This window comes from Eleutherodactylus coqui, chromosome 12 (genome assembly GCF_035609145.1).
Source record: "Eleutherodactylus coqui strain aEleCoq1 chromosome 12, aEleCoq1.hap1, whole genome shotgun sequence".
NCBI classification, from domain to species: domain Eukaryota; kingdom Metazoa; phylum Chordata; class Amphibia; order Anura; family Eleutherodactylidae; genus Eleutherodactylus; species Eleutherodactylus coqui.
In genome coordinates, this window is record NC_089848.1 from 5,332,460 (window position 1) to 5,357,221 (window position 24,762).

Consider the following 24,762-nt stretch of genomic DNA (forward strand, 5'->3'; position numbering starts at 1 on the left):
AATATTGCGATTCTGGATGTGCGCAGTGATACGTTTTTGCCTCACGTCTGTACTTGCCATTTTCATGATCACGGGGGCTCCAATAGATGGGAGCGCATCATAGTCGCAAATCTCAGGACATGCGGAGGCGAGTTTATTTTTGACGCTCCCATAGGGAATAACGGGCAATTCCTTCAGGGAATCGCCCGGAAATAAGACATGCAGCGATCCTTCAATCTCGCAGCATGAGGAAAAATCGCGACTCATGAGTAAACGCATCGCAATCACTGCGTTATTAACTCGCAGGAGTTCTGTCCGTATCGCTAACGGCCGAAATTTGCGCATGAAACCCGCCCATGGGAATACGCCCTGATTCCGACAGTTATGGCTTCCCTTTGTCAGGCTTTATGACTGCCGTCTGGTGTGTTGGTGGAATAGCCATGTCTCCCCCCACATAACGCCTTTTACCTGCGCCCTGTGTGCGCCTCCTGAGCTACAGCTCGGACAACGGGGCGCTGCTGCCCTCTAGTGTACAATCTCTGCACAGCCCCACAGCCGCTCGTAGCCTTTGTAATAGTCCGAAGCGCAGCCAATCAGACATCGCTCCGTGCTGTGCGTCGGGCAGGAGGAGGGGCCAGTACTGGAGGCGGGGTCTCCTCCCTCAGGCTGCTGTGTTGGGTGGAGCTTGGTGACGTAATTCCGTTAGACGGCCCTCCCTGTTTGTGCAGCTGTGTACGGGGCCGGGGAGCCGGGAAGAGGAGCCTGGAGGTAATGATAGCCCGGGGAACCCCTTAGTGTGCCAGCAGGCTGCAGCCCTCCATCGTGTCGTGCAGGCAGAGCGCCCCCTATAGATAGGAGTCTCCAGAAGCGGCTCCCGTGTCACAGCCCCCACTGTGTGACAGCCCCACTGAGAGCTTCTCGCGTTGCTCTGTACAGTGATTCGTAATGTAGTCCCTGCAGACAGCTTAGCAATATGGTCCATGGTGAGGCTGCTGATGGTGTAAGGGTCAGTTCAGGCGAGGCCGCCCCCCCAGCCCCTGTGGCTGGGGGTCGGTTCAGCGCCCGGCCGCCGTCGGCCCACAGCCCCTGTGGCTGGGGGTCGGTTCAGGGCCCGGCCGCCGTCGGCCCACAGCCCCTGTGGCTGGGGGTCGGTTCAGGGCCCCGGCCGCCGTCGGCCCACAGCCCCTGTGGCTGGGGGTCGGTTCAGCGCCCGGCCGCCGTCGGCCCACGGCCCCTGTGGCTGGGGGTCGGTTCAGGGCCCCGGCCGCCGTCGGCCCACGGCCCCTGTGGCTGGGGGTCGGTTCAGGGCCCCGGCCGCCGTCGGCCCACGGCCCCTGTGGCTGGGGGTCGGTTCAGGGCCCCGGCCGCCGTCGGCCCACGGCCCCTGTGGCTGGGGGTCGGTTCAGCGCCCGGCCGCCGTCGGCCCACGGCCCCTGTGGCTGGGGGTCGGTTCAGGGCCCCGGCCGCCGTCGGCCCACGGCCCCTGTGGCTGGGGGTCGGTTCAGGGCCCCGGCCGCCGTCGGCCCACGGCCCCTGTGGCTGGGGGTCGGTTCAGCGCCCGGCCGCCGTCGGCCCACGGCCCCTGTGGCTGGGGGTCGGTTCAGCGCCCGGCCGCCGTCGGCCCACGGCCCCTGTGGCTGGGGGTCGGTTCAGCGCCCGGCCGCCGTCGGCCCACGGCCCCTGTGGCTGGGGGTCGGTTCAGCGCCCGGCCGCCGTCGGCCCACGGCCCCTGTGGCTGGGGGTCGGTTCAGGGCCCGGCCGCCGTCGGCCCACGGCCCCTGTGGCTGGGGGTCGGTTCAGGGCCCCGGCCGCCGTCGGCCCACGGCCCCTGTGGCTGGGGGTCGGTTCAGCGCCCGGCCGCCGTCGGCCCACGGCCCCTGTGGCTGGGGGTCGGTTCAGGGCCCCGGCCGCCGTCGGCCCACGGCCCCTGTGGCTGGGGGTCGGTTCAGGGCCCCGGCCGCCGTCGGCCCACGGCCCCTGTGGCTGGGGGTCGGTTCAGGGCCCCGGCCGCCGTCGGCCCACGGCCCCTGTGGCTGGGGGTCGGTTCAGGGCCCCGGCCGCCGTCGGCCCACGGCCCCTGTGGCTGGGGGTCGGTTCAGGGCCCCGGCCGCCGTCGGCCCACGGCCCCTGTGGCTGGGGGTCGGTTCAGGGCCCCGGCCGCCGTCGGCCCACGGCCCCTGTGGCTGGGGGTCGGTTCAGCGCCCGGCCGCCGTCGGCCCACGGCCCCTGTGGCTGGGGGTCGGTTCAGCGCCCGGCCGCCGTCGGCCCACGGCCCCTGTGGCTGGGGGTCGGTTCAGCGCCCGGCCGCCGTCGGCCCACGGCCCCTGTGGCTGGGGGTCGGTTCAGCGCCCGGCCGCCGTCGGCCCACGGCCCCTGTGGCTGGGGGTCGGTTCAGCGCCCGGCCGCCGTCGGCCCACGGCCCCTGTGGCTGGGGGTCGGTTCAGCGCCCGGCCGCCGTCGGCCCACGGCCCCTGTGGCTGGGGGTCGGTTCAGCGCCCGGCCGCCGTCGGCCCACGGCCCCTGTGGCTGGGGGTCGGTTCAGGGCCCGGCCGCCGTCGGCCCACGGCCCCTGTGGCTGGGGGTCGGTTCAGGGCCCCGGCCGCCGTCGGCCCACGGCCCCTGTGGCTGGGGGTCGGTTCAGCGCCCGGCCGCCGTCGGCCCACGGCCCCTGTGGCTGGGGGTCGGTTCAGGGCCCCGGCCGCCGTCGGCCCACGGCCCCTGTGGCTGGGGGTCGGTTCAGGGCCCCGGCCGCCGTCGGCCCACGGCCCCTGTGGCTGGGGGTCGGTTCAGGGCCCCGGCCGCCGTCGGCCCACGGCCCCTGTGGCTGGGGGTCGGTTCAGGGCCCCGGCCGCCGTCGGCCCACGGCCCCTGTGGCTGGGGGTCGGTTCAGGGCCCCGGCCGCCGTCGGCCCACGGCCCCTGTGGCTGGGGGTCGGTTCAGGGCCCCGGCCGCCGTCGGCCCACGGCCCCTGTGGCTGGGGGTCGGTTCAGGGCCCCGGCCGCCGTCGGCCCACGGCCCCTGTGGCTGGGGGTCGGTTCAGGGCCCCGGCCGCCGTCGGCCCACGGCCCCTGTGGCTGGGGGTCGGTTCAGCGCCCGGCCGCCGTCGGCCCACGGCCCCTGTGGCTGGGGGTCGGTTCAGCGCCCGGCCGCCGTCGGCCCACGGCCCCTGTGGCTGGGGGTCGGTTCAGGGCCCGGCCGCCGTCGGCCCACGGCCCCTGTGGCTGGGGGTCGGTTCAGGGCCCGGCCGCCGTCGGCCCACGGCCCCTGGGGCTGGGGGTCGGTTCAGGGCCCGGCCGCCGTCGGCCCACGGCCCCTGGGGCTGGGGGTCGGTTCAGGGCCCGGCCGCCGTCGGCCCACGGCCCCTGGGGCTGGGGGTCGGTTCAGGGCCCGGCCGCCGTCGGCCCACGGCCCCTGGGGCTGGGGGTCGGTTCAGGGCCCGGCCGCCGTCGGCCCACGGCCCCTGGGGCTGGGGGTCGGTTCAGGGCCCGGCCGCCGTCGGCCCACGGCCCCTGGGGCTGGGGGTCGGTTCAGGGCCCGGCCGCCGTCGGCCCACGGCCCCTGGGGCTGGGGGTCGGTTCAGGGCCCGGCCGCCGTCGGCCCACGGCCCCTGGGGCTGGGGGTCGGTTCAGGGCCCGGCCGCCGTCGGCCCACGGCCCCTGGGGCTGGGGGTCGGTTCAGGGCCCGGCCGCCGTGGCTGGGGGTCGGTTCAGCGCCCGGCCGCCGTCGGCCCACGGCCCCTGGGGCTGGGGGTCGGTTCAGGGCCCGGCCGCCGTCGGCCCACGGCCCCTGTGGCTGGGGGTCGGTTCAGGGCCCGCCCGCCGTCGGCCCACGGCCCCTGGGGCTGGGGGTCGGTTCAGGGCCCGCCCGCCGTCGGCCCACGGCCCCTGGGGCTGGGGGTCGGTTCAGGGCCCGCCCGCCGTCGGCCCACGGCCCCTGGGGCTGGGGGTCGGTTCAGGGCCCGCCCGCCGTCGGCCCACGGCCCCTGGGGCTGGGGGTCGGTTCAGGGCCCGCCCGCCGTCGGCCCACGGCCCCTGGGGCTGGGGGTCGGTTCAGGGCCCGCCCGCCGTCGGCCCACGGCCCCTGGGGCTGGGGGTCGGTTCAGGGCCCGCCCGCCGTCGGCCCACGGCCCCTGGGGCTGGGGGTCGGTTCAGGGCCCGCCCGCCGTCGGCCCACGGCCCCTGGGGCTGGGGGTCGGTTCAGGGCCCGCCCGCCGTCGGCCCACGGCCCCTGGGGCTGGGGGTCGGTTCAGGGCCCGCCCGCCGTCGGCCCACGGCCCCTGGGGCTGGGGGTCGGTTCAGGGCCCGCCCGCCGTCGGCCCACGGCCCCTGGGGCTGGGGGTCGGTTCAGGGCCCGCCCGCCGTCGGCCCACGGCCCCTGGGGCTGGGGGTCGGTTCAGGGCCCGCCCGCCGTCGGCCCACGGCCCCTGGGGCTGGGGGTCGGTTCAGGGCCCGCCCGCCGTCGGCCCACGGCCCCTGGGGCTGGGGGTCGGTTCAGGGCCCGGCCGCCGTCGGCCCACGGCCCCTGGGGCTGGGGGTCGGTTCAGGGCCCGGCCGCCGTCGGCCCACGGCCCCTGGGGCTGGGGGTCGGTTCAGGGCCCGGCCGCCGTCGGCCCACGGCCCCTGGGGCTGGGGGTCGGTTCAGGGCCCGGCCGCCGTCGGCCCACGGCCCCTGGGGCTGGGGGTCGGTTCAGGGCCCGGCCGCCGTCGGCCCACGGCCCCTGGGGCTGGGGGTCGGTTCAGGGCCCGGCCGCCGTCGGCCCACGGCCCCTGGGGCTGGGGGTCGGTTCAGGGCCCGGCCGCCGTCGGCCCACGGCCCCTGGGGCTGGGGGTCGGTTCAGGGCCCGGCCGCCGTCGGCCCACGGCCCCTGGGGCTGGGGGTCGGTTCAGGGCCCGGCCGCCGTCGGCCCACGGCCCCTGGGGCTGGGGGTCGGTTCAGGGCCCGCCTGCCGTGTCTGGGGGTCGGTTCAGGGCCCGGCCGCCGTCGGCCCCTGAGCTGGGGGTCAGTTCCTATAATGTGGTTACTACAGCTCCTATACAGACTATAGGCGGCCGTATACATTAGACTGACATTGGGAGAACTCGTGTCTGATTAGTTCTCTTTACAGGGGTATTCTGGGCATTCAGGATAGGTCATCAGTAGCTGATTGGCAGGGGTCCATCATCCAACAATCAATCAGCTGCTCCTCTGGCCTGCAGTGCAACAGGGATTTGCCTTGCCCGCATCGGTGGCCAGGGTCGGAAGTGTAACAAAGGGATTTGCCCCGCACTGATCGGTTGCCAGGGCCGGAAGTGTAATAGAGGGATTTGCCCCGCCTGCATCGGTGGCCTGGGTTGGAAGTGTAATAAAGGGATTTGACCCGCCCGCATCGGTGGCCAGGGCTGGAAGTGTAATAGAGGGATTTGACACGCCCGCATCGGTGGCCAGGGCTGGAAGTGTAATAGAGGGATTTGCCCCGCCCGCATCGGTGGCCAGGGCCGGAAGTGTAATAGAGGGATTTGCCCCGCCCGCATCGGTGGCCTGGGCTGGAAGTGTAATAGAGGGATTTGCCCCGCCCGCATCGGTGGCCAGGGCCGGAAGTGTCAGAGAGGGATTTGACCCGCCCCGCATCGGTGGCCAGGGCCGGAAGTGTCAGAGAGGGATTTGCCCCGGTACTGGTGTATCTAGTGTCGTGGCCAGGTCGCGGGCATCCCAGTATAACAGCAGAGACAGGAGAGAAGGTGGAGCTCAGCTGCGGGGGTCCCAAGGGGTACATGCCACTGCATATGTGACAGGGCAGCAGGGTAATTGACAGGCAGCATCAGCCAATCACCACCTGTGGGCGTCCCCTGGCTGTCAAGTCATCAAACCCAGGTCTCCACCCATTTTTCCAGTCGAGACGAGATACACCACTACCATTTGCCCCACCCGCATCAGTGGCCAGGACCAGAAGTGTAATAGAGGGATTTGCTCCGCCCACATCGGTGGGCAGGGCCGGAAGTGAAATAGCGGGATCTTCCAGGGCCGGAAGTGTAATAAAGGGATCTGCCCCGCCGGCATTGGGGACCGGGGTCGGACGTGTAAGAGGGATTTAATTGCATTTGCGAAAATTTGTTACAAGCGTTGACCACAGAGATGCCAGTAATGCTGTGATTTTCACTTTACAAGCATGAATAGTCTATTAAGACCGGCAAGCGCCACCCAAATAATAGTGGCATAGAGTGTTCACTTGTCGGTGCCATGATTGCAGGTTGTACATGATGGAAGGACGGTGTGGGCATCGGGGCAGCTGGTCATCTATAACATGTTCTTCAGTGTTTCTGGCATTAAGCCGGTCTGGTATGAATTTTATTGTTAATTTGAATGTTTTTGGTTTTTCTAGATCTCCAAGGAACGACCACTCTTAAAGGTCTCTTAATGGGCATTATTACCGGAGCCGGGAGCCGTCTGATCGCTCTACACCTCCTTACATCTGCTATACCTTGTGCGGTCCACCAGAAGACGCCACAGTGATGTGACACAACGCAGCCGGGTTCTTACACAATGTCGCTGGCTTGTTGAAGTGCTGGGCTTTACTTAAAGGACTGAAGGCCAAGATATCTTGGAACAAGCGGTGATGGACAACTCGGTGACGCTGGTGATTAAAGCGCCCAACCAGAAGTATGATGACCAAACCATTAACTGCTTCCTAGACTGGACAGTGGAGAAACTAAAAACTCATCTCTCTAAGGTCTACCCCAGCAAACCGGTGAGTAATGCCAAGACGGCTCGTTACCTGCCCCTTCCATTAAAGGGGATGTTCACTCGCCACCAGCTTTATCCAAGTGGACGGATGTAATATTGTTATGGCCATCTTTTATAAACAAGTTATTTCAAGTGGGCGGAGCTATGAAGTAAGGTTCCTTGGAAAAGCGGACAGCAGAATGCGGGTGGCGTTTACCGCGGTACATGTTCTGTGGAGGAACTCGCAGAGACTGTGGCCGTGTGCTGACGGGCGTCCGAGTGCTGCTATACTTTTTCACAGAATGCAGATTTCCATTAACCCCCTTAGGAACCGAGTGGGGTAAATATACGGCGCTTGGTCCTGGGCTTTAATCACAGCCGATAGCAGAAGTATGGCGCGAGATTAAAGCCACTGCTTCAATCAAACAGGAGCAGGATGGGTCCGCAGTAGAGTTGAGCGAACGTACTCGTTAAAGGCAATTTCGCAATCGAGCATCGCTATTTTTGAGTACCTGACTACTCGGGTGAAAAGATTCGGGGGGCGCCGGGGGTGAGCGGGGGGTTGCAGAGGGGAGTGGGTGGGAGAGAAAAAGAGAGAGCTCCCCCCTCTTCTCCACTGCTACTCCCCGCTCCACCACGCCGCCCCCCGAATCTTTTCACCCGAGTAGCCAGGTACTCGAAAATAGCAATGCTCGATTGCGAAATCGCCCTTAACGAGTACGTTTGCTCATCTCTAGTCCCCAGCTATTAAAGGGGTTGTCCCGAGAAAGCAAGTGGGGTTCAGCACTTCTGTATGGCCATATTAATGCACTTTGTAATATACATCGTGCATTAAATATGAGCCATACAGAAGTTATTCACTTACCTGCTCCGTTGCTAGCGTCCTCGTCTCCATGGTGCCGTCTAATTTCAGCGTCTAATCTCCCGATTAGACGCGCTTGCGCAGAAGGGTCTTCTCCCTTCTCTTGGGTCTCGGCACGAGCGGAGTTCTGGCTCCGCCCCCTTCTACGTGTCATCGCATAGCTCCGCCCCGTCACGTGTGCTGATTCCAGCCAATCAGGAGGCTGGAATCGGCAATAGACCGCACAGAGCCCACGGTGCACCATGGGAGAAGACCCGCGGTGCATCGTGGGTGAAGATCCCGGCGGCCATCTTGCTAAGGTAAGAAAGAAGTCCCCGCAGTGCGGGGATTCGGGTAAGTACTAAACGTTTTTTTTTTTAACACATGCATTGGGTTTGTCTCGCGCCGAACGGGGGGCCTATTGAATAAAAAAAAAACCCGTTTCGGCGTGGGACAACCCCTTCAATAACGTAACAGTTTCTGCCTTCTCCTTTTCAGGCTACATAGAACTCAACGAGCACTATGTACTAAGAAGTACTAATTTTAAAAATAAGTATACATTTAAACAAATCTTACTTTCCCTCCTTTCTGTTTTTAAGTTTAATTAGGTGTAAAATGCTAAGTGAAAAAAGACATTAAAAAATCGCCCTATATATCATGGAAAAAAACGCAGCTAAAATAATTTTGGCAGCTGAAGAAGAAAAAAAATAGGGCAGTAAAACCACTACATGGGTAAAATCTCTAAAGTGTCTGGTCCTTAAAGGGGTTGTCCCGCGAAAGCAAGTGGGTCTATACACTTCTGTATGGCCATATTAATGCACTTTGTAATGTACATCGTGCATTAATTATGAGCCATACAGAAGTTATTCACTTACCTGTTCCGTTGCTGGCGTCCTCGTCTCCATGGAGCCGTCTAATTTCAGCGTCTAATCGCCCGATTAGACGCGCTTGCGCAGTCCGGTCTTCTCCCTTCTGAATGGGAGCTGCTCCTCGTAGCTCTGCCCCGTCACGTGTGCCGATTCCAGCCAATCAGGAGGCTGGAATCGGCAATGGAACGCACAGAGCCCACGGTGTACCATGGGAGAAGACCTGCGGTCCACAGTGGGTGAAGATCCCGGCGGCCATCTTCGCAAGGTAAGTAAGAAGTCACCGAAGCGCGGGGATTCGGGTAAGTACTATCCGTTTTTTGTTTTTTTTTTAAAACCCCTGCATCGGGTTTGTCTCGCGCCGAACGGGGGGGCTATTGAAAGAAAAAAAAACCCGTTTCGGCGCGGGACAACCCCTTTAAGGGGTAAAACCCTGTATGCCGTTAGTGACCACTTTTTTTTTTTTTTGTAATTGGAACTAATATTTCCAGCACAACATATCTTGAATTCTATGTATTTTTTTTCACCGCAGTTGTCAATAGGATCCTCCCTGCTTAATGTACTTTGTGACTTCTGAAGTGTTGGCTTTACTATTTTCCCTCCAGCTAACCAAGGATCAGCGGCTTGTATACTCGGGCAAACTCCTCCTCGATCACTTGCGTTTAAAAGATGTTCTCAGGAAAGTAAGTATGCAGAGGATTACGTGTCTTTCTGTTTTCTCTGTAGGCATTGGCTGAAATATTGCAGCCATGGTTTGGCAATACGATTATGCTATAGTTGCCCTCCTCGGCATCTCTGGGGATGATGGCTACAGATGCTGTGGAGGGCACATTTCCCTTCTCTCACCATTCCTGCCCATCCTGAAGACTTGGATGTTTGACTTCCTCTTTACATTTTGATCTGCTCCTCCCTGCTGCTTTCTCTAACACTGAGGTGGAATGGGTAGAGCAGAGAGAACTGACACAACTTGGAGCAGTGTTGTATGTCAGAAGCATCAGGCGTAAATAAGCTTCACAGACTCTACAACAATAATATGGTATGCAATTGTTAATGAAAACTATATAGGAAGACATTTAAAGGTCAACTCCAGAAAAAAAAACACTTTTTTTTTTTTTCTTTCACTGCACCCTCACCTTCTTCCCTGTTACTCTGGCCATTTCCTATGTATATTGCACTTCCTTCCATGCAGTGCAGCCTTCTGTATGATACAAAAAGGGGACTTGATGTCTTTCTGGAGGGGAAGGATATTACAGGATATAAATCTTAGGTTAATTGTCAATCCGGGTATACAGGCAGGTAGGAACTATTAGGGGTTGATCCAGGGAACAGTCTGATTGCCTTTAGGGAGTCGGGAAAGAATCCTTTTTCCCCAAAAGGGCTAATTGGCTTCTGCTCTCAAAGTTTTTTTGGGCTTCCTCTGGATCAACAACACAGGAGGATAAACAGACTGGACTAGATGGACATTGTCTTCATTCGGCCTTACAAACTATGTTATACATATCAGACACCATCGTGATTGTTAGCTTTCTCCTTTCTTTCTTAGCTATGATTTAAATCCCATGATGCATCAGCACAGTATCACATGACTAGCTACAGCAAGTACCATCTCTGCATGCTGGAAGGGCACTGTAATCCTCATTACCATCTATATTCAGCTAAATAAGCTAAAGACCAGAAGTATACATTCATTCAGGATGATCGGAGAGCTCCATCATAGCTGTGAAAGCAGCCTCTAATCATCACAAGTAGCTGTGATAGAAGTTTGTCTTCCTCTCTGGTGTGTGGATTGTACAGTCCATGTCATTTGATCATACAGGAGGTCCTGATGACTGAAATACTCCTGGATGATGCATAGAGACAAGCACATCGCAGGTAGTCAGAATGAGATGGAGTCCAGGAACTTTCTGACAGGCAGAACTAAACTAAGTAATACTAGTTGACTTGAGCTAGCTTCACACGGCCAAACGTGATATCTGCCCGGTATCACACTCGGGAACGTGTGTGTGTGTGTGTGTGTGTGTGTGTGTATATATGTATATATAATTTTTTTTTTTATATGTCAAAACCGCCTCCTATCACTTCAGGTAAGTAGCGATACTCGGGCACAGTTTTCAGTCGTGGTGGATCGGTAAGGGATTCCCATTTTTCCCTAATGTGAAACCTGGCATCGCACTCACATGGACCTCGCACGTAGTGCAATGTTTTTGAAAGCAATGGGCGAGGTGTTCTGAAGGAACGCCCAAACATAGGACATGCCTTAAAAAAAAGTCACTGGTGAATGACCACATTCAAAAGAATGGGGTTCATATTCGTGCAAGATTTGTGTCTCGGTGTCCTTGCACGATTGTCTTGGCTCTGTGAAAGAAGCCTTATTTATACTGTGTAAGGGAGGGGAAGGGCTAGTTACATAATGAATGAAAGCTGTGGGTGGCTCTTTAATATTTTAGGAAGCAAGTGAACAGATAAAAAGTTTGGGCACAAAGGTGTCTGCAGACTCTCAGGAGTCACTGGCTCATTTCTGGGGTTCGTTATTAGTGCTTTAAGTTCTAGTCCTGAAGCCGTCTCGCTGAAGTAATTGGAGTGGCAGTGCAACCACTGCTTGCTTCATCCAGGAACTGTGAAGCCCCTGATCTGGGAATGTCCCCGGACAAAGTTCCCCTTTAATACATGTGAGTTGGGTGTTTGCAGCACTGGAGAAAAACTCATCAGATTTCTGACCCAATTGTTGAAAAAAAAAATCCACTAGAAAAAGTAGCTTGATACTTGTTTGCTCCCGTTCTGCGGTTATTCTTTACTTACATCCTCTTACATGGTTGTTCTTTCTCTTTTCAGCAAGATGAATATCACATGGTTCATTTAGTATGTGCCTCCAGGACCCCACCAACTTCCCCCAAACCAAGCACCAGCAGAGAGAGCGCCGCAGCCGAACCCAGTAGAGCAGTAAGTTGGCTTGTCCTGCGCCATGCAGGAACACTTCTGATGACGGCCTGTTAGGATTTTAAGTATCAACATTCTTTACATGGTGAAGACTGCAGCTGCTGTGTGTGATGCTTGATACTTTGTATTGCTACTTAAAGGGAATCGGTCACCTACATTTAGACATATGAGCTAAGCTTTTGGGCTAAACGTAGGTGACCTGCTGAGTCCGAAGCTGTAATTCTTCTAATTGCCTTCCCTGCTGTTCTCCCCAGTGTCAGCACTGGAAGTCGCTAAGTAGACCGCCCATAATAAAATTAGAATGGAAGAACTACTTGTCAGCGCCACTCATTCTTCAGTGGCTTTCAGCGCTGGCACGGAGGGAAGTAAGTATAATACTTGCAAAACCCCTGGACTCGGCGGGTCACCTACTTTTTAGCCCATAAGCTTAGTTAATAGGGCTAAAAGTAGGTTACAGATTTCCCTTAACGCTACGGGACATACATTTATGTCCTGCAGGTATGGAGTGGGGTCAGGGGTCAATCCCACTGCAAACAATGCTGGTGCTGGCTGTTTCTTACAGTTGACATCCGCCCACAACAGCCCCCGATAAGCAGCGGAGCTGTTAACCCTTTAAATTCTGGCAGCGTAATTTAACTGCCCCCCGCAATAAGATTGCAGGTTGCCATGGCAGCCGGGGGGGGCTTTCTGAAAACTAAAAATTTAGTTTGTTAAATTTTATTTATTACTAGAGATGAGCGAGCATACTCAGTAAGGCGATCTACTCGAGAGCATCGCCTTTTTCGAGGAACTGCTGGCTCGTCTCTGAAGATTCAGGGAGGCTGCGGGGGGCGGCGCAAGGGGGAGCAGGGGGGGGAGAGTGAGAGATCTCTCCCTCCTGATCCCCTCCGCGCCCCCCCCCCCCCCCCCAAATCTTCAGGACGAGCCAGCAGTTACTTGAAAAAGGCGATGCTCTCTCGAGTAGATCGCCTTACCGAGTATGCTCGCTCATCGCTATTTATTAAAAAAAATAAAAGATAATAAAAGTAAAAAAAAAACTTTTGCTAGATTTATGATAAAAGTAATCACTTGCCTGGACCCCTAATTTGTAACATTTATTGATTTTATTTAATGATTAAAAGGTCCTATATTGGGACCAACGTGAAAGAACTACAAACAAATGTACTTCTCCAATTTAGGCTACAAGCCAGTATTGAAGAAATGTCCAAAAATACACAATGGAACCGCCCAGGGCAGAGCGGTCCTGCGTATATGGATTAGTATTGGAGGGATAAACGTGTGTCAATTTAAGTCACTATAGAGCGCAACCGACTAATACCATCAGTGATAGTTCTCTATCTATGATGCTGCGATAGAAATATGCCGGTTGCCACATAGAGTACTGATATTCGGGTGAAGTTGTGTATATGCTTAGCACACCGGCTGTTGTACACGTAGCTCTGCTCTGTGAATATATCGTATCAGATAACAAGTTCTACGCGTTTCGTCATGTAGGACTCATCAGGAACCAAAATTGGTTTCAGTAACAGAACTGGTCATGAGAAATGGACACACAAAATGTCTCAATATAGCCTGTGAGATGCCACCCGTGGCGAACCTCTGCTGCTCTGTACTGTGGCTAGCTATCTAGGTATAGGTGGGGTTAATCTGTTAGTTGCCCCAGGTGCTGAAATAGCTACCAACCTAACCTGTAGCTAGCGATCTAGGTTAAGATGAGGCTAGCTGAAGTGGCTATCTATGATGCATGTGGTGCATCAAACGACTGTTTGCCCTAATAACCCCAAGGCCCAAAATAACAAAGCAGCAACAGCACAGAGTCTCCTGCCCAGATGGTAGGCAGGAGAGCAACAATTTATAATAAAAGAATCTAAATAATTAAAAGTGGTATGTACTCCAAAATGGTACCGATAGAAACTACAGGACGTCCCACAAAAAATGATCCCTCACACAACTATGCCGACTGTCAGAAGATGGCGGCAGAAAATAATAAAATATGAAATATTTTAGAAAGAAATAAAAGTAGAACAGCAAAAAAAAATATATATATATAAATTTGCGATGGTAGTAATCGTGCTGACCCGCAGAATAATCGTGCTGACCCACAGAATAATCGTGCTGACCCACAGAATAATCGTGCTGACCCACAGAATAATCGTGCTGACCCACAGAATAAGGTTATCGGGTCATTTTTGTTGCAGTTTGCCATAGAAACAAGATTACCCCCCCAAAGATGGTGGAATTTGTTTCAAACGTTTTTCAGTCCATTATGTGGTACATTAAATAGTACTGATTTGAAAAATACAACTCGTCACGCAAAGAACAAGCCCTCATACAGCGATGGCCAAATAAGAGTTAGGATGTTTTAGAAGGGGGGGAGGGAAAAATTAAAATGAGGGAAATAAAAGAGCAGTGTCTTTTAAGGGGTTAATAAATGAGGACAGATAAGATGCTTCCCACATATTACCTGGTCAAGCATAACAAACACTGAGGTGAAGATTAGTGAGGAATGATAAGCGGCTCGCAGTGAGTTGGGTATATACCTGAACCTTGGCTGACATTGTCCATTATATCAATGCAGGTGATTGATGTGTTTGACTAGTATCTCCAATGGGGATAATACATCAAGCCCACAATATTATAAGAGCCAACGAGTTAATGTGGATGGACACAAGTAGGGACATTCAACAGGACTAATGATGGAGAAAGGGATTAGAAGAACCTGGTCTGTTATTACACCATGGGGCTTCTGTAGTGGCATGTTGTAAGAGATAGATTTTAAAGGGCATCTGGGTTTCTTTCGTGCGTGCGTGCGTGCGTGCGTGCGTGCGTGTGTGTGTGTGTGTCTGTCTGTGTGTGTGTGAGAGTGAGAGACACCTACAAGTTTTTGGTACTAGATTGCTGGTCAATCATCCAGGAAATTTATTCTGATCCCAATATTTGTTATTTGGAAATGGTTTTATCCCCTAAACGCAATGTCAATGGTCTTTTTTTTTTCTTTTTTGTGTGTGAGTCCCTGTACCTGGCCTATGGTGCCTGCTTGCCGGGTCTGTGCTCCCTGCTGCGTCTGCGTGTGGCAGCCGGCTCGGCTCTGCCTAGTTGCGTCATTGTTCGTGGAGGTGAGGTGGGGGGTGGGAGGGAGTCAGTCATGTGACAGAGGTGTGTCATGTGACTCGGTGACGCCAGCGGGCAGGTAGTGGAGGTCATTTTGGCGGCGGGTTCAAAAGGACCTGAGAGAAGTACAAGAAATTGGTGTCGGCAGACCTCGGGCAGAGTGTCTGTCTGATTCTGCGCAAACAAGCCTGCAGCACTGCCTGACTGAGGATGTGTGCTCCAGGTTCTCAAAACACTGTACAGGCTGGTACCTCACACACAGAATGGGTCTTTTTTTTTTTTTTTCTGCATAGGGATTTACTGCTTTATTATGTTTTTGGCAGGCGGATAAATCTGCAGCAGGATCCTCAAAAGCCAAACCCCCAAAATGTATTTTCTGCAGGAGTACACTAAGATACTAAGCAAGACCTGTATAGCCCAGCTGGGCAAAGATGAGTCAGTGGGCTTTATAGATGATATAAAAACACTGGTGAGGGACGAGGTCCATTCGGCATTAGCCTCCCAAAGTAAATCTCACCCCTCTATTACCAGAGCTCGCGGAATCAGAAAACCCTGTAGCGAAGATTTAGAATCTGATTCAGGAGCACTAGATTCTCTGAGAAAGATTTAGAGGGAACTGTATAGATTCCTCCGTTGTTTAGGAGAGTTAATCAGAGCCGTCAGGGGCACGTTAGATGTGGAAGAGCCTAGAGAACCAAGGATTTTCCCAGGACAAGGTTTTTCGGGGCCTAGGAGAGCAGCAAAGACTGCTTCCAGGATCATAAAATATTCCAAAAATGATTCGGAGGGAATGGAGAAGAATTGATATGGGTGGTAAATATAGAGGTGTTAAGAGGCGTTAGTCCTTTTCAGAGGATATCTGTACGGATTGGGATACTGTTCCAAAGGTGGATGTCCATGTCGCTAAAGTAGCAAAACCTAAATCTAGTTTTTCTCTTTTTTTTTTTTGAAGATGCTACACACTTGAAGGACTCCTATGGATCGTAAAGCAGAGGGCCTCCTCAAAAAGACCTGGGAGGCGGCCTTAGGTCTTTTTAGGCCTGGGGTTGGAGCCACCTGTGTAGAAAGAACCCTACATGTTTGGCTGGGGCAGTTAGAGGTGCATGTCCAAAATAAAACACCAAGAGAGCAGATCCTGGACTCATCGCCAATACTTAAGATGGCGACTGGTTTTCTGGCAGACTCAGCGACTGAAACGGTTTATCTAGTAGCTAGGTCTGTGGCCTTGTCTAATTCCGCTAGACGCGTACCTTGGCTAAAAACCTGGTCAGGGGATTCGGCCTCCACAACCAAATTATGCTCGCTACCTTTTCATGGACAGTTTCTGTTCGGCCCTGACCTCGATAGGATCTTGGAAAAAGCCTCAGACGACAAAAAGGGTTTTCCAGAGGAGAAACCCTGGAGGTTTCAAACCTTTTTTAAAGGCCCCTGACATCAGGACAGTTATAGAGCAAAGGAAAGTCCGGCCGCTGGAGCTATCCGAAAGTGGGGAAAGGGAGGAACTTTCTCCTCAATCCCTCCCAGACGGTTTTTAAGGGCGCAGGCAATGATGCAGTTCTACTGGGAGTGAGGTTGCAGGCATTTGCAGAAAGGTGGTCCGTGTTAAGCAGAAATGCCTGGATTTAGGAGATCCTAAAAGTGGGGTAGCACTTAGAATGGACCTCGCAGCCCCCACAGGCTTTCCGAGCCACCATAGGCCCAGCCACCAAGATGACCCTATTACACCAGGGGTCAAGAATTTATTGAATCTCAAAGCTATAGTGCCTGTACGCCGAGATCAGCCAGGGGTGGTACACTATTCCCATCTATTTGTAATAAAAAACAAATGGGGATTCCAGGCTTATTGTAAATCTGAAACTATTTAACAAATTTTTAAGGTACAGAAGGTTCAGGATGGAAACAGTAGGTTTGGCGGTAAAGTTAATCAAAAAGAGTGCCTTTATGGTGACTATAGATTTGAAAGACGCTTATTTCCATATACCTATCCACCCCGAGGCTCAGTAGTTTCTAAGGTTCATGATGTGCATAAAAGAAAAGGAAAGTCATTTCCAGTACAGATGCCTCCCCTTTGGGATCTCCTCAGCACCATGGATCTTCACCAAAGTTATGGCGGAGGTCACGTCCATTCTAAGGGAAAGATCCATTATGGTCATGCCTTATTTAGACGGTGGACCAAATATACAGGGCAGCAGTGTTGAAAAAGCCACATACATCTATCAAATATTATAGGTTGGATGTCTGGGCAAATGAGGGCTTGGCCTTCGGATTCAAAGTCTTGTCCGCGGTAGTCCCTACCTAAAATTTTTTCTTTGTTTCTCTGGTATGTCTCAGCTGATGCTGTCGTGGAGACGATAGGGAAAGTTAGATTAGACTTACCGATAATCCTTTTTTCGTGAAGTCTCCACGACAGCACCTATATATTCCCCCCCCCCCCCCCCTCCCCTTCTTGTTACATTTTTTTCCATTTTATCTCAAGATAAAGGTGACCATGTTACGTTTAGGTATACAATCCTACCTCCTGACAGGGTTTTTCATTATAAATACTGAGGGGGGGGGGGGGGGGGGGGTTGGGAGCTTGGGAGCTTTAAACTTCTCGGTATGTTCCTGTCCTATCAGGGGAAGATAATCTCAGCATGTGCTGTCATGGAGTATTCCCGGAAAAAGGATTACCGGTAAATCTAATCAAACTTTTTTTTTTAAGTTACCATAAGGCCTCATGTCCACGGGGAAAATCAGATCCGCTGCAGATTCTCCATGGAGAATCCGCAGCGGGTCCCTCCTGCCCCGCGGACATGAGCGCTGAAAATAAGAATAAATGAGAATAAACTCACCTCCCATCCGCTCCATTTCTTCTCTTCGCTGCGGCGTCATCTTCTCTGCGTCGCGGCCGGATCTTCTTTCTTCGGCTCGGCGGATGTGCAGGATGACGTCGGTGACGTGCCCCGCGCATGCGCCGGCCCGAAGCAAAATGATCCGGCCGCGACTGAGAGAAGATGGCGCCGCGGAGAAGAGAAGAACCGGAGCGGGTGAGTAAACTCTGATTTTTGTCTCCCGCGGATCCGGACGGCTTCCATAGGCTTCAATAGAAGCCCGCGGGAGACCTGCATGAAAATGGAGCATGGTCCAGATTTTTTCATGCTCCATTTTTAAAAAAATCACTTTTATTGACGATCCGCAGGTATTTATCTACCCGCGGGTGGTCAATGCATCCCTATGGGGTGCGGATCCGCGGGCAGGAGAAGAGTTAAAATCCACTGCGGATTTTAATTCTTATTTTGCCCGTGGACATGAGGCCTAAGGAACTTGAACTTGAACTTGTTTGATCTCTCCTGCAGTATGATGATATACCGCAGTATTACATTATACTACCATCTGACAGGCAATCTATCAAGCTACGCCATGGCTTCATAGGCAATCTGTAATGGCAGCCCTGGGTTTCTTCAGAAGACTCCTCGTGATCTGGCAAGTGAATGGCACCCTTTGATGTTATCACAGGGAGGAGGCGCTGTCTAGGACCACAGAACTACAATGGGGGGCATTTAAAATGCCACTGTCGGAATTGACCGGCGTTCAAAGGGTTGTCGGCCACAATCAGCTGGAGAAGTAATTGTTGCCGGAGCCTGTCAGCTGTCCAAGACAGCCTACAGCTTCATTGTATAGAGCAGCATTGACTTCTGCTTCTGCTCCATACAAACCCCGAACCTCCATGACCTAATGTTGAACGTCACATAGCATTACGGGGTTCATTTGAATGGATGCACCTTCTGTTATTTATATAGCAGTTCTGATTCTCTTCTGATCATGAAATAGTTAAACAATATTTTTTTTAATAAATTCAAATGTTCCTTATTCCAGAACTCCGAACACTCAGGATCATCTCTCCCTGTATCTAGGAGCCGGGATACTCCGTCCACATCCTTCTCAAACTCCAGGACTGAGGAAAATGTAAGACATCGCCATAATCCTCATACAGATGCCATGCACAGCCACTCGTTCCCATATAACAGGCAACCGTAAGTCCGATAGAACGATGTAGATGTGGTTTTTCTTTTCTTTACTACCTCTGTAGAAATCTTTTTGCTTAAATGTGAAATTACCCTGTTTTTCTTAGATCTGTAGGGACGCTCCCTGCACAAGCTGCACCAGCTGGATTTCCAGTTTATTCAGTCTTCACCCCTTTACAGATGATGTGGTGGCAGCAAATATATGCACGGCAGTACTACATGCAGTAGTAAGTTCACCTCCTCTTCTTTCTATGTGAGCTTGTATGAAGGAGTTTCATTATCACTTAAGACATTTATTGCATTCTTAGGCTGGGTTTCCACGGGGCGGATTCCCACCGGAAATCTCGCGGTTTGGCCGCAGCAAAAACCGCGAGATTTCCGCCAGGAGAAGCGCCACGGAAAAATCCGCTGCGGCTTTGAAGCGGCCCGGCCGCTCGCTCTTCCGCTGCGGCCGGCGCTCCCATAGAGAAGAGCGCGGCCGCAACGGAAAGAAAAAAGATTGGATATGCTGCGGTCGGCAAAGCCGCGGTTTCGGCCGGATTAACTGCAGCGGATTGGCCGTCCCGTGTGGACGAGATTTCTGAGAAATCTCGTCCACATGGCTGGCTAACCCCGAGATTAGCGGCCGCAGGCGGATTTGCTGCGGCGAAATTCCGGACGGAATTTCTGCGGCAAATCCGCCCTGTGTGAACCCAGCCTTATAGTTCCTAAAAGTTGGCTGTACTTGTTGTTAGGCCTCATGTCCACGGGCATGCATGGTTTCCCAGTGCAGAATCCTGCAGTGGTTTCCACCCGTGCCCGCAGCCGTGAGGCCAAAAATTACATTTACTCACCTATCCGGACACGGAGCGGGTTTCCTCCATTGCGGACGGATCTTTTTTCTTCTGCATAGCGTATGCGCTCAGGACGCCGGCGGCATGCCACGCACATGTGCCATGTTTTTTTAAAATTCTTTTTAAACTCCTGCTTTCCCGCGGATCCACTGCACAGCCACAGCATCATCCGTGGTTGTGTCGCAGATCGGACAGCTTCCATTGGCTTTGATGGAAGCCGTCTTTGCAGGAAAACCTCAGAAAATTGAGCATGCTGCGGGTGGTTTCCCTCGCGTTCGATGCGCGCGCTGGAGGAAAGTGACATCCACAGGTATTTAATTACCTCCAGGTGCCCAATCATTCCCTATGGGTGCAGATCGCACGCACGGGATACCAACGCAGATTTTAAAAAATCCATTTTCCCCTTGGACACAAGGCCTTAGGCCTCGTGTCCACGTGGAAAATCAGGCCCGCTCCGGATTCTCCATGGAGAATCCGGAGCGGGTCCCTCCTGCCCTGCGAACATGAGGGCTAAAAATGAGAATAAATAAGAATAAACTTACCTCCCGCCCCCGCACCAGATCTCCTTTTCGCCGCGGCGTCATCTTCTCTCCGTCGCGGCCGGATCTTCTTTCTTCGGCTCGGCGGATGCGCAGGATGACGTCGGTGACGTGCCCGGCGCATGCGCCGGCCCGAAGAAAAAAGATCCGTCCGCGACGGAGAGAAGATGGCGCCTCGGCGAAGGGAAGAACCGGAGTGGGTGAGTAAATTCCTATTTTAGATCTCCCGCGGATCCGGACGGCTTCCATAGGCTTCAATAGAAGCCCGCGGGAGCCGTCCCCGCGGGAGACCCACATGAAAATGGAGCATGGTCCAGATTTTTTCATGCTCCATTTTAAAAAAAAATCACTTTTATTGACCATCAGCGGGTATTTATCTACCCGCGGGTGGTCAATGCATCCCTATGGGGCGCGGATCTGCGTGCAGGAGAAGAGTTAAAATCCGCTGCGGATTTTAATTCTTCTTTTGCCCATGGACATGAGGCCTTAGTCTTTCTGCTTAATGTATCAGTTTCCATTCACAAGACTCTGCAGGTGTTTGATACAGAAATTTTAATTTTACTAAATACAGGGAGGTTTGGTTCCTTTCAACGGGAATCTCTCTGTCACTTTGATAATTGAGGCTCTGATGCGTTTACTAAATAAATATGTTGCAAAAAAATAACTGTTTCAGCATATTTTGAGACCCACAACTTTTTTTCTTTTGGCACATGAGGGCTTGTTTCTTGTGAGACGCATTGGTGTTTTTATAGCCCCATTTCGTTTTATTAATAATTTTACCAGGGGGAACGGGGATGAGATGGCTTAAAAACAGCAGTTCTGCCAGGGCTTTCGCTGCTTTGTTTTTTTCCACGCTATGCGTGATGACATAGAAGTATTTTTTAAGGTACCATGCACCTGTTCCTTGTATTTTTATTTTTTTTTTCACTGTTTTCAGAAAAAAAATTTTAAGTTATTGCTTAGTGTTCCTTTAGGTCAGCGTTGGTTGTGTGAGTACAAACACCGCAGGTAAATGAACCTCGGATGCGTTTAGACTTGATGATTATCGCTCAAAAAATTGTTCAAATGAAGAAAAGTGATAGATAGTCATTTGGCCTAAACAGAAGCCAACGACTAGCGAGAATCTTTCACTTTTCATTGGTTGTTCCATTTCAGCCGCCATAAAAATCATTGCTGGCTCGTTCACTTCTTGCTGCGTTTAAAGACTTCCTGCTTAGTGTTGTACAAAGGAATGTGAAACGCTGATCAAAAATGCAACGATCATCAGCGATGATCCGCCTGTCTGACATCACTCGTTCACACAAGAAACGGCTAGTCTAAAGCACCATTAACCCACGTGTTTTTCACTTTTTGCCTTGTTTTCCTCTCGATATCTCTCTACATTTACATCCTGTTACTTTTATAGTATAACATGTTCTCTCCCTTAATCATGCAGTCAAGCAGCTGCCTCCAGCCAAGGTGCGCCTAGTAACGTAGTGGCACAGCCGCCAGCTACCCCTACCATAAATTCTGACCGACCTCCGCCCAACCCGCCAAGAGCTGCTCCAAACATTGCACCCGAGGCGAATCAGAATGTCCAAATGAATGCTCAAGGAGGCCCTGTGATGAATGAAGAAGATATTAACCGAGATTGGCTTGACTGGATGTACACAGTTTCCCGAGCAGCCATACTCCTCAGTATTGTGTACTTCTATTCCTCCTTTAGTCGCTTTGTCATGGTTATGGGAGCTATGATACTTGTGTACTTGTAAGTATTGACACAATCCATACAGATAGATGTGTATAATCCTAGTATGAAATATTTCAATTGGTTCCGTTTACATAATAAACTAAGAAAATCCAAACTTTTTGCTGCTATTAAACAGAATCTTTAACTCTCATTAAATGAGCAAGTACCTTCTACATCTCAAACCTCAAACTGCACCCACTAAAGAGCACGATGGTATTGAAATATTCCTCCGCACCCCATTTAACATGTGAAAACTTTTTTTTTCTTCTTAATTTATCTCCTACCATGTAATTAGTGCTTGGCGCTACTGGCTTTTAAAGCCGCTTTGATTTTGTGATCCATGTTTCATTTTATTTACTTATTTTTTAAGGTTTTAGCGGAAAGCAAACTTATTAAGCACATGTAATTCAGCAGGAAAATACCATTTCTGACAGCCTAAGCTTGTGCAGGCTAGGGTTACATTGTATCCCAGCAAAGTCTCTGTGACAACACAAAGCTACTGAAGCTCAGGATAAGATTTCTAAGGACTGCATATGCGGGTCGGATTGTTTATGTGAATGTTACATCACATGTTAAAAAGGTAATTTACATGGGCCTCCAGTATGCAGAATCTGATCCAGTTGTGAGAGTCCAGCCTTAATTATAGCTTATAGCAAGTCATTTAAAGGTAAGAGAATATGATGTAACAAAGCCTGACCACTCCTTCTAATGAATAAATAATGAGGCAATTAGAGATGAGCGAACGTACTCGGATAGGCACTACTCGTCCGAGTAATGTGCCTTATCCGAGTAACGCTGTACTCGTGCAGAAAGATTCGGGACGCGCTGCGGAGCGGGGAGCTGCAGGGGAGAGCCGGGAGGAACGGAGGGGAGATCTTTCTCTCCTTCTCTCCCGCCCGCTCTGCCCCGCTCCCCGCTCCGACTCACCTGTCAGCAGCGGAGCGTCCCGAATCTTTCTGCACGAGTACAGCGGTACTCGGATAAGGCACATTACTCGGACGAGTAGTGCCTATCCGAGTACGTTCGCTCATCTCTAGAGGCAATCAAACAAATGAAAAACACTAAAAGAATATTGGAATATAAACATAAGATCTGATCTGAAGTTAAGGCCTTATGTGCACTTGCATGCACGGGATACCACTGCTGAAACCCGCAGTGCTATCCGTACGTGCCTGCGGCCACGGAGAGGCGAAAAATGTTTCTTACCTCTCCAAGTCCAGCGCGGATCTCCTCGGGGCCGGCCAGATCTTCTTTCTTTAGCACGGCGGATGCGTCCAGGAACATCGGGGGACACACCCAGCACATGTGCAGTGCTTGCTTTTTTGTTTTTGAATCCCCTGCTTTCCCACGGAACCCCCGCAGTGACAGTTGCGGGTGTGCTGCGGCTGGGACAGCTTCCTTTGTCTTTGCTGGAAGCCGTCGCTGCGGGACCCGCAGGAAAATGAAGCATGCTGCGACTTCTCGTGCGACCCGCACACTGGGGAAAAAAATCACATCCGCATGCTTTTACTTGCTGTGCGGATGCTAATGTATCCCTATGGACGGCAAGACGCGCAGATTTTATAATTAAAATCCGTATGTGGATATTGGGCCTAAAACCTGGTGGTAATCTGTGTGTTAGCCACATAAGCCTCACCTGAAAGCAATTATTTAAACCAATCCCCAACTCTTGCTGGGCGGAACACCCTTTCAGTGCCAGTGACATTAAATGAAGTTGTATTCCTTCGTGGATTTCCAAAAAATGGCTGTATGCTGCCGATAGGGAATGTCTCGATATCCCTGAGGAGCTATTAGAACCAGATATATGCTCAGCAGTCCGTAATCTTCATTTAGTGTGATGTATATCCGATATATTGCTCACAGCAGATCCAATAACATGAAATGACACCTTCCATGTGTTTTTTCCTTATTCATTAGTAAGAGAGGGTCAGGCTGTGTTGCATCATATTCTCTTACCTTTAACTTGCCACTTGTATACGCTATGATTAGGACTTAGTTTTTTTTGCCAAAGCACGTGGGTCTCTGTTCTCACATGAGTAACTTTTCCATAGTTATATTCTAATAAAGATTTTTTTTTTTTTTTCTTAATGACAAGCGATGGAGCTATAAAATATACATCTTTTTTTCCCACATTGCATTCCTGAGAAAGCAACTTTGCGTTGTCCTCCGTGCGCTCCCTTAGAGGTTGGCTGTTTGACATAACGCTGTGGATCAAGATCTTTCTTCCTGTGATGAGCTGTATTTTATCCTTAATGCATAGGCATCAGGCTGGCTGGTTTCCATTTAGGCAAGAAGATGGTCAGCTACCAGCTAGAGAAGAGGCAGAGGATGGCAATCATGACCAAGAAAACAACAATGACCTTCTGGAGATGGTATGTAGCTGTTCTGCTTTTTGGGGATTAACCCCTTGAGTGTCGGGTTTCTTACCACCCTGTCAGACCCACCTGGGCAGGTTTTTTAAATAGGCCAATAATTTAATTTCAACTAATTTTGCAGTCGCGTTCCAAGAGCCATAACTTTTTTTCATTTTCCCATTGACACGGCCATATGAGGGCTTGTTTTTTGCGGGACAAGTTGTACTTTTTGATGGCATCATTTTGGGGTATATATAATGTATTGCAAAACTTTTGTAAAAAAAATTGTAGGGAGATTGGGGGAAAAAAAAAAGATTCTGCCATTTGTTTTTTGGATTTCATTTTTACGGCATTCAGTGTGCAGAATAAATAGTGTGATAACATGAGTCTCTGAGTCACACGATTCCGGCGATACCAAGTTTATACAGTTTTTTTTTTTTTTTTTTAATGTTTTGCTATTTTTGTACTGTACATGTCAAACATATTTTTTTCTTAAAGCTTTGCTTTTGTGTCGCCACATTCCAAGAGCTGTATTAATTTTATTTTCCCATTGCCAGAGCTGTAGAAGGCCTTGTTTTGATCGCTTTTTTTTCCATTTTTTTCTAGGGGCAAGATTAACAAAATCTGTAATTCTGGCATGGTTTTTATTTTTATTTTTCACTGCATTCTCTGAGCAGTGTAAAGAATATATTAAAGTAATTCTACAGGCCAGTACGATTTGTTCAGTACCAAGTTGTACCAAGAAAAATACATATTTGGTATCGCTACGCCCGCCAAAGGCCGATCTATCAAAGTAGTGCATTATTTACCCCACACGGTGAACGTAGTCTGAAAAAAACAAACAAAAAAAAACACAGTACAAATGCACTT

At 52.3% G+C, this 24,762-nt stretch overlaps 1 protein-coding gene across 1 annotated transcript in view; it reads left to right on the plus strand.

The window, feature by feature from the left end:
* Positions 1–657: 657 nt before the first annotated feature.
* Positions 658–24,762, plus strand: part of HERPUD2 (HERPUD family member 2) — a 28,746-nt gene continuing 4,641 nt past the window's right edge. Inside the window, exons 1-8 of the mRNA XM_066585372.1 lie at positions 658–747; positions 6,338–6,703; positions 8,991–9,068; positions 11,218–11,325; positions 18,289–18,446; positions 18,545–18,664; positions 21,245–21,556; positions 23,799–23,910. Coding sequence (XP_066441469.1) covers positions 6,572–6,703; positions 8,991–9,068; positions 11,218–11,325; positions 18,289–18,446; positions 18,545–18,664; positions 21,245–21,556; positions 23,799–23,910 — 1,020 coding nt within the window. The 5' untranslated portion in view covers positions 658–747; positions 6,338–6,571. The remainder of the gene's footprint in view (positions 748–6,337; positions 6,704–8,990; positions 9,069–11,217; positions 11,326–18,288; positions 18,447–18,544; positions 18,665–21,244; positions 21,557–23,798; positions 23,911–24,762) is intronic.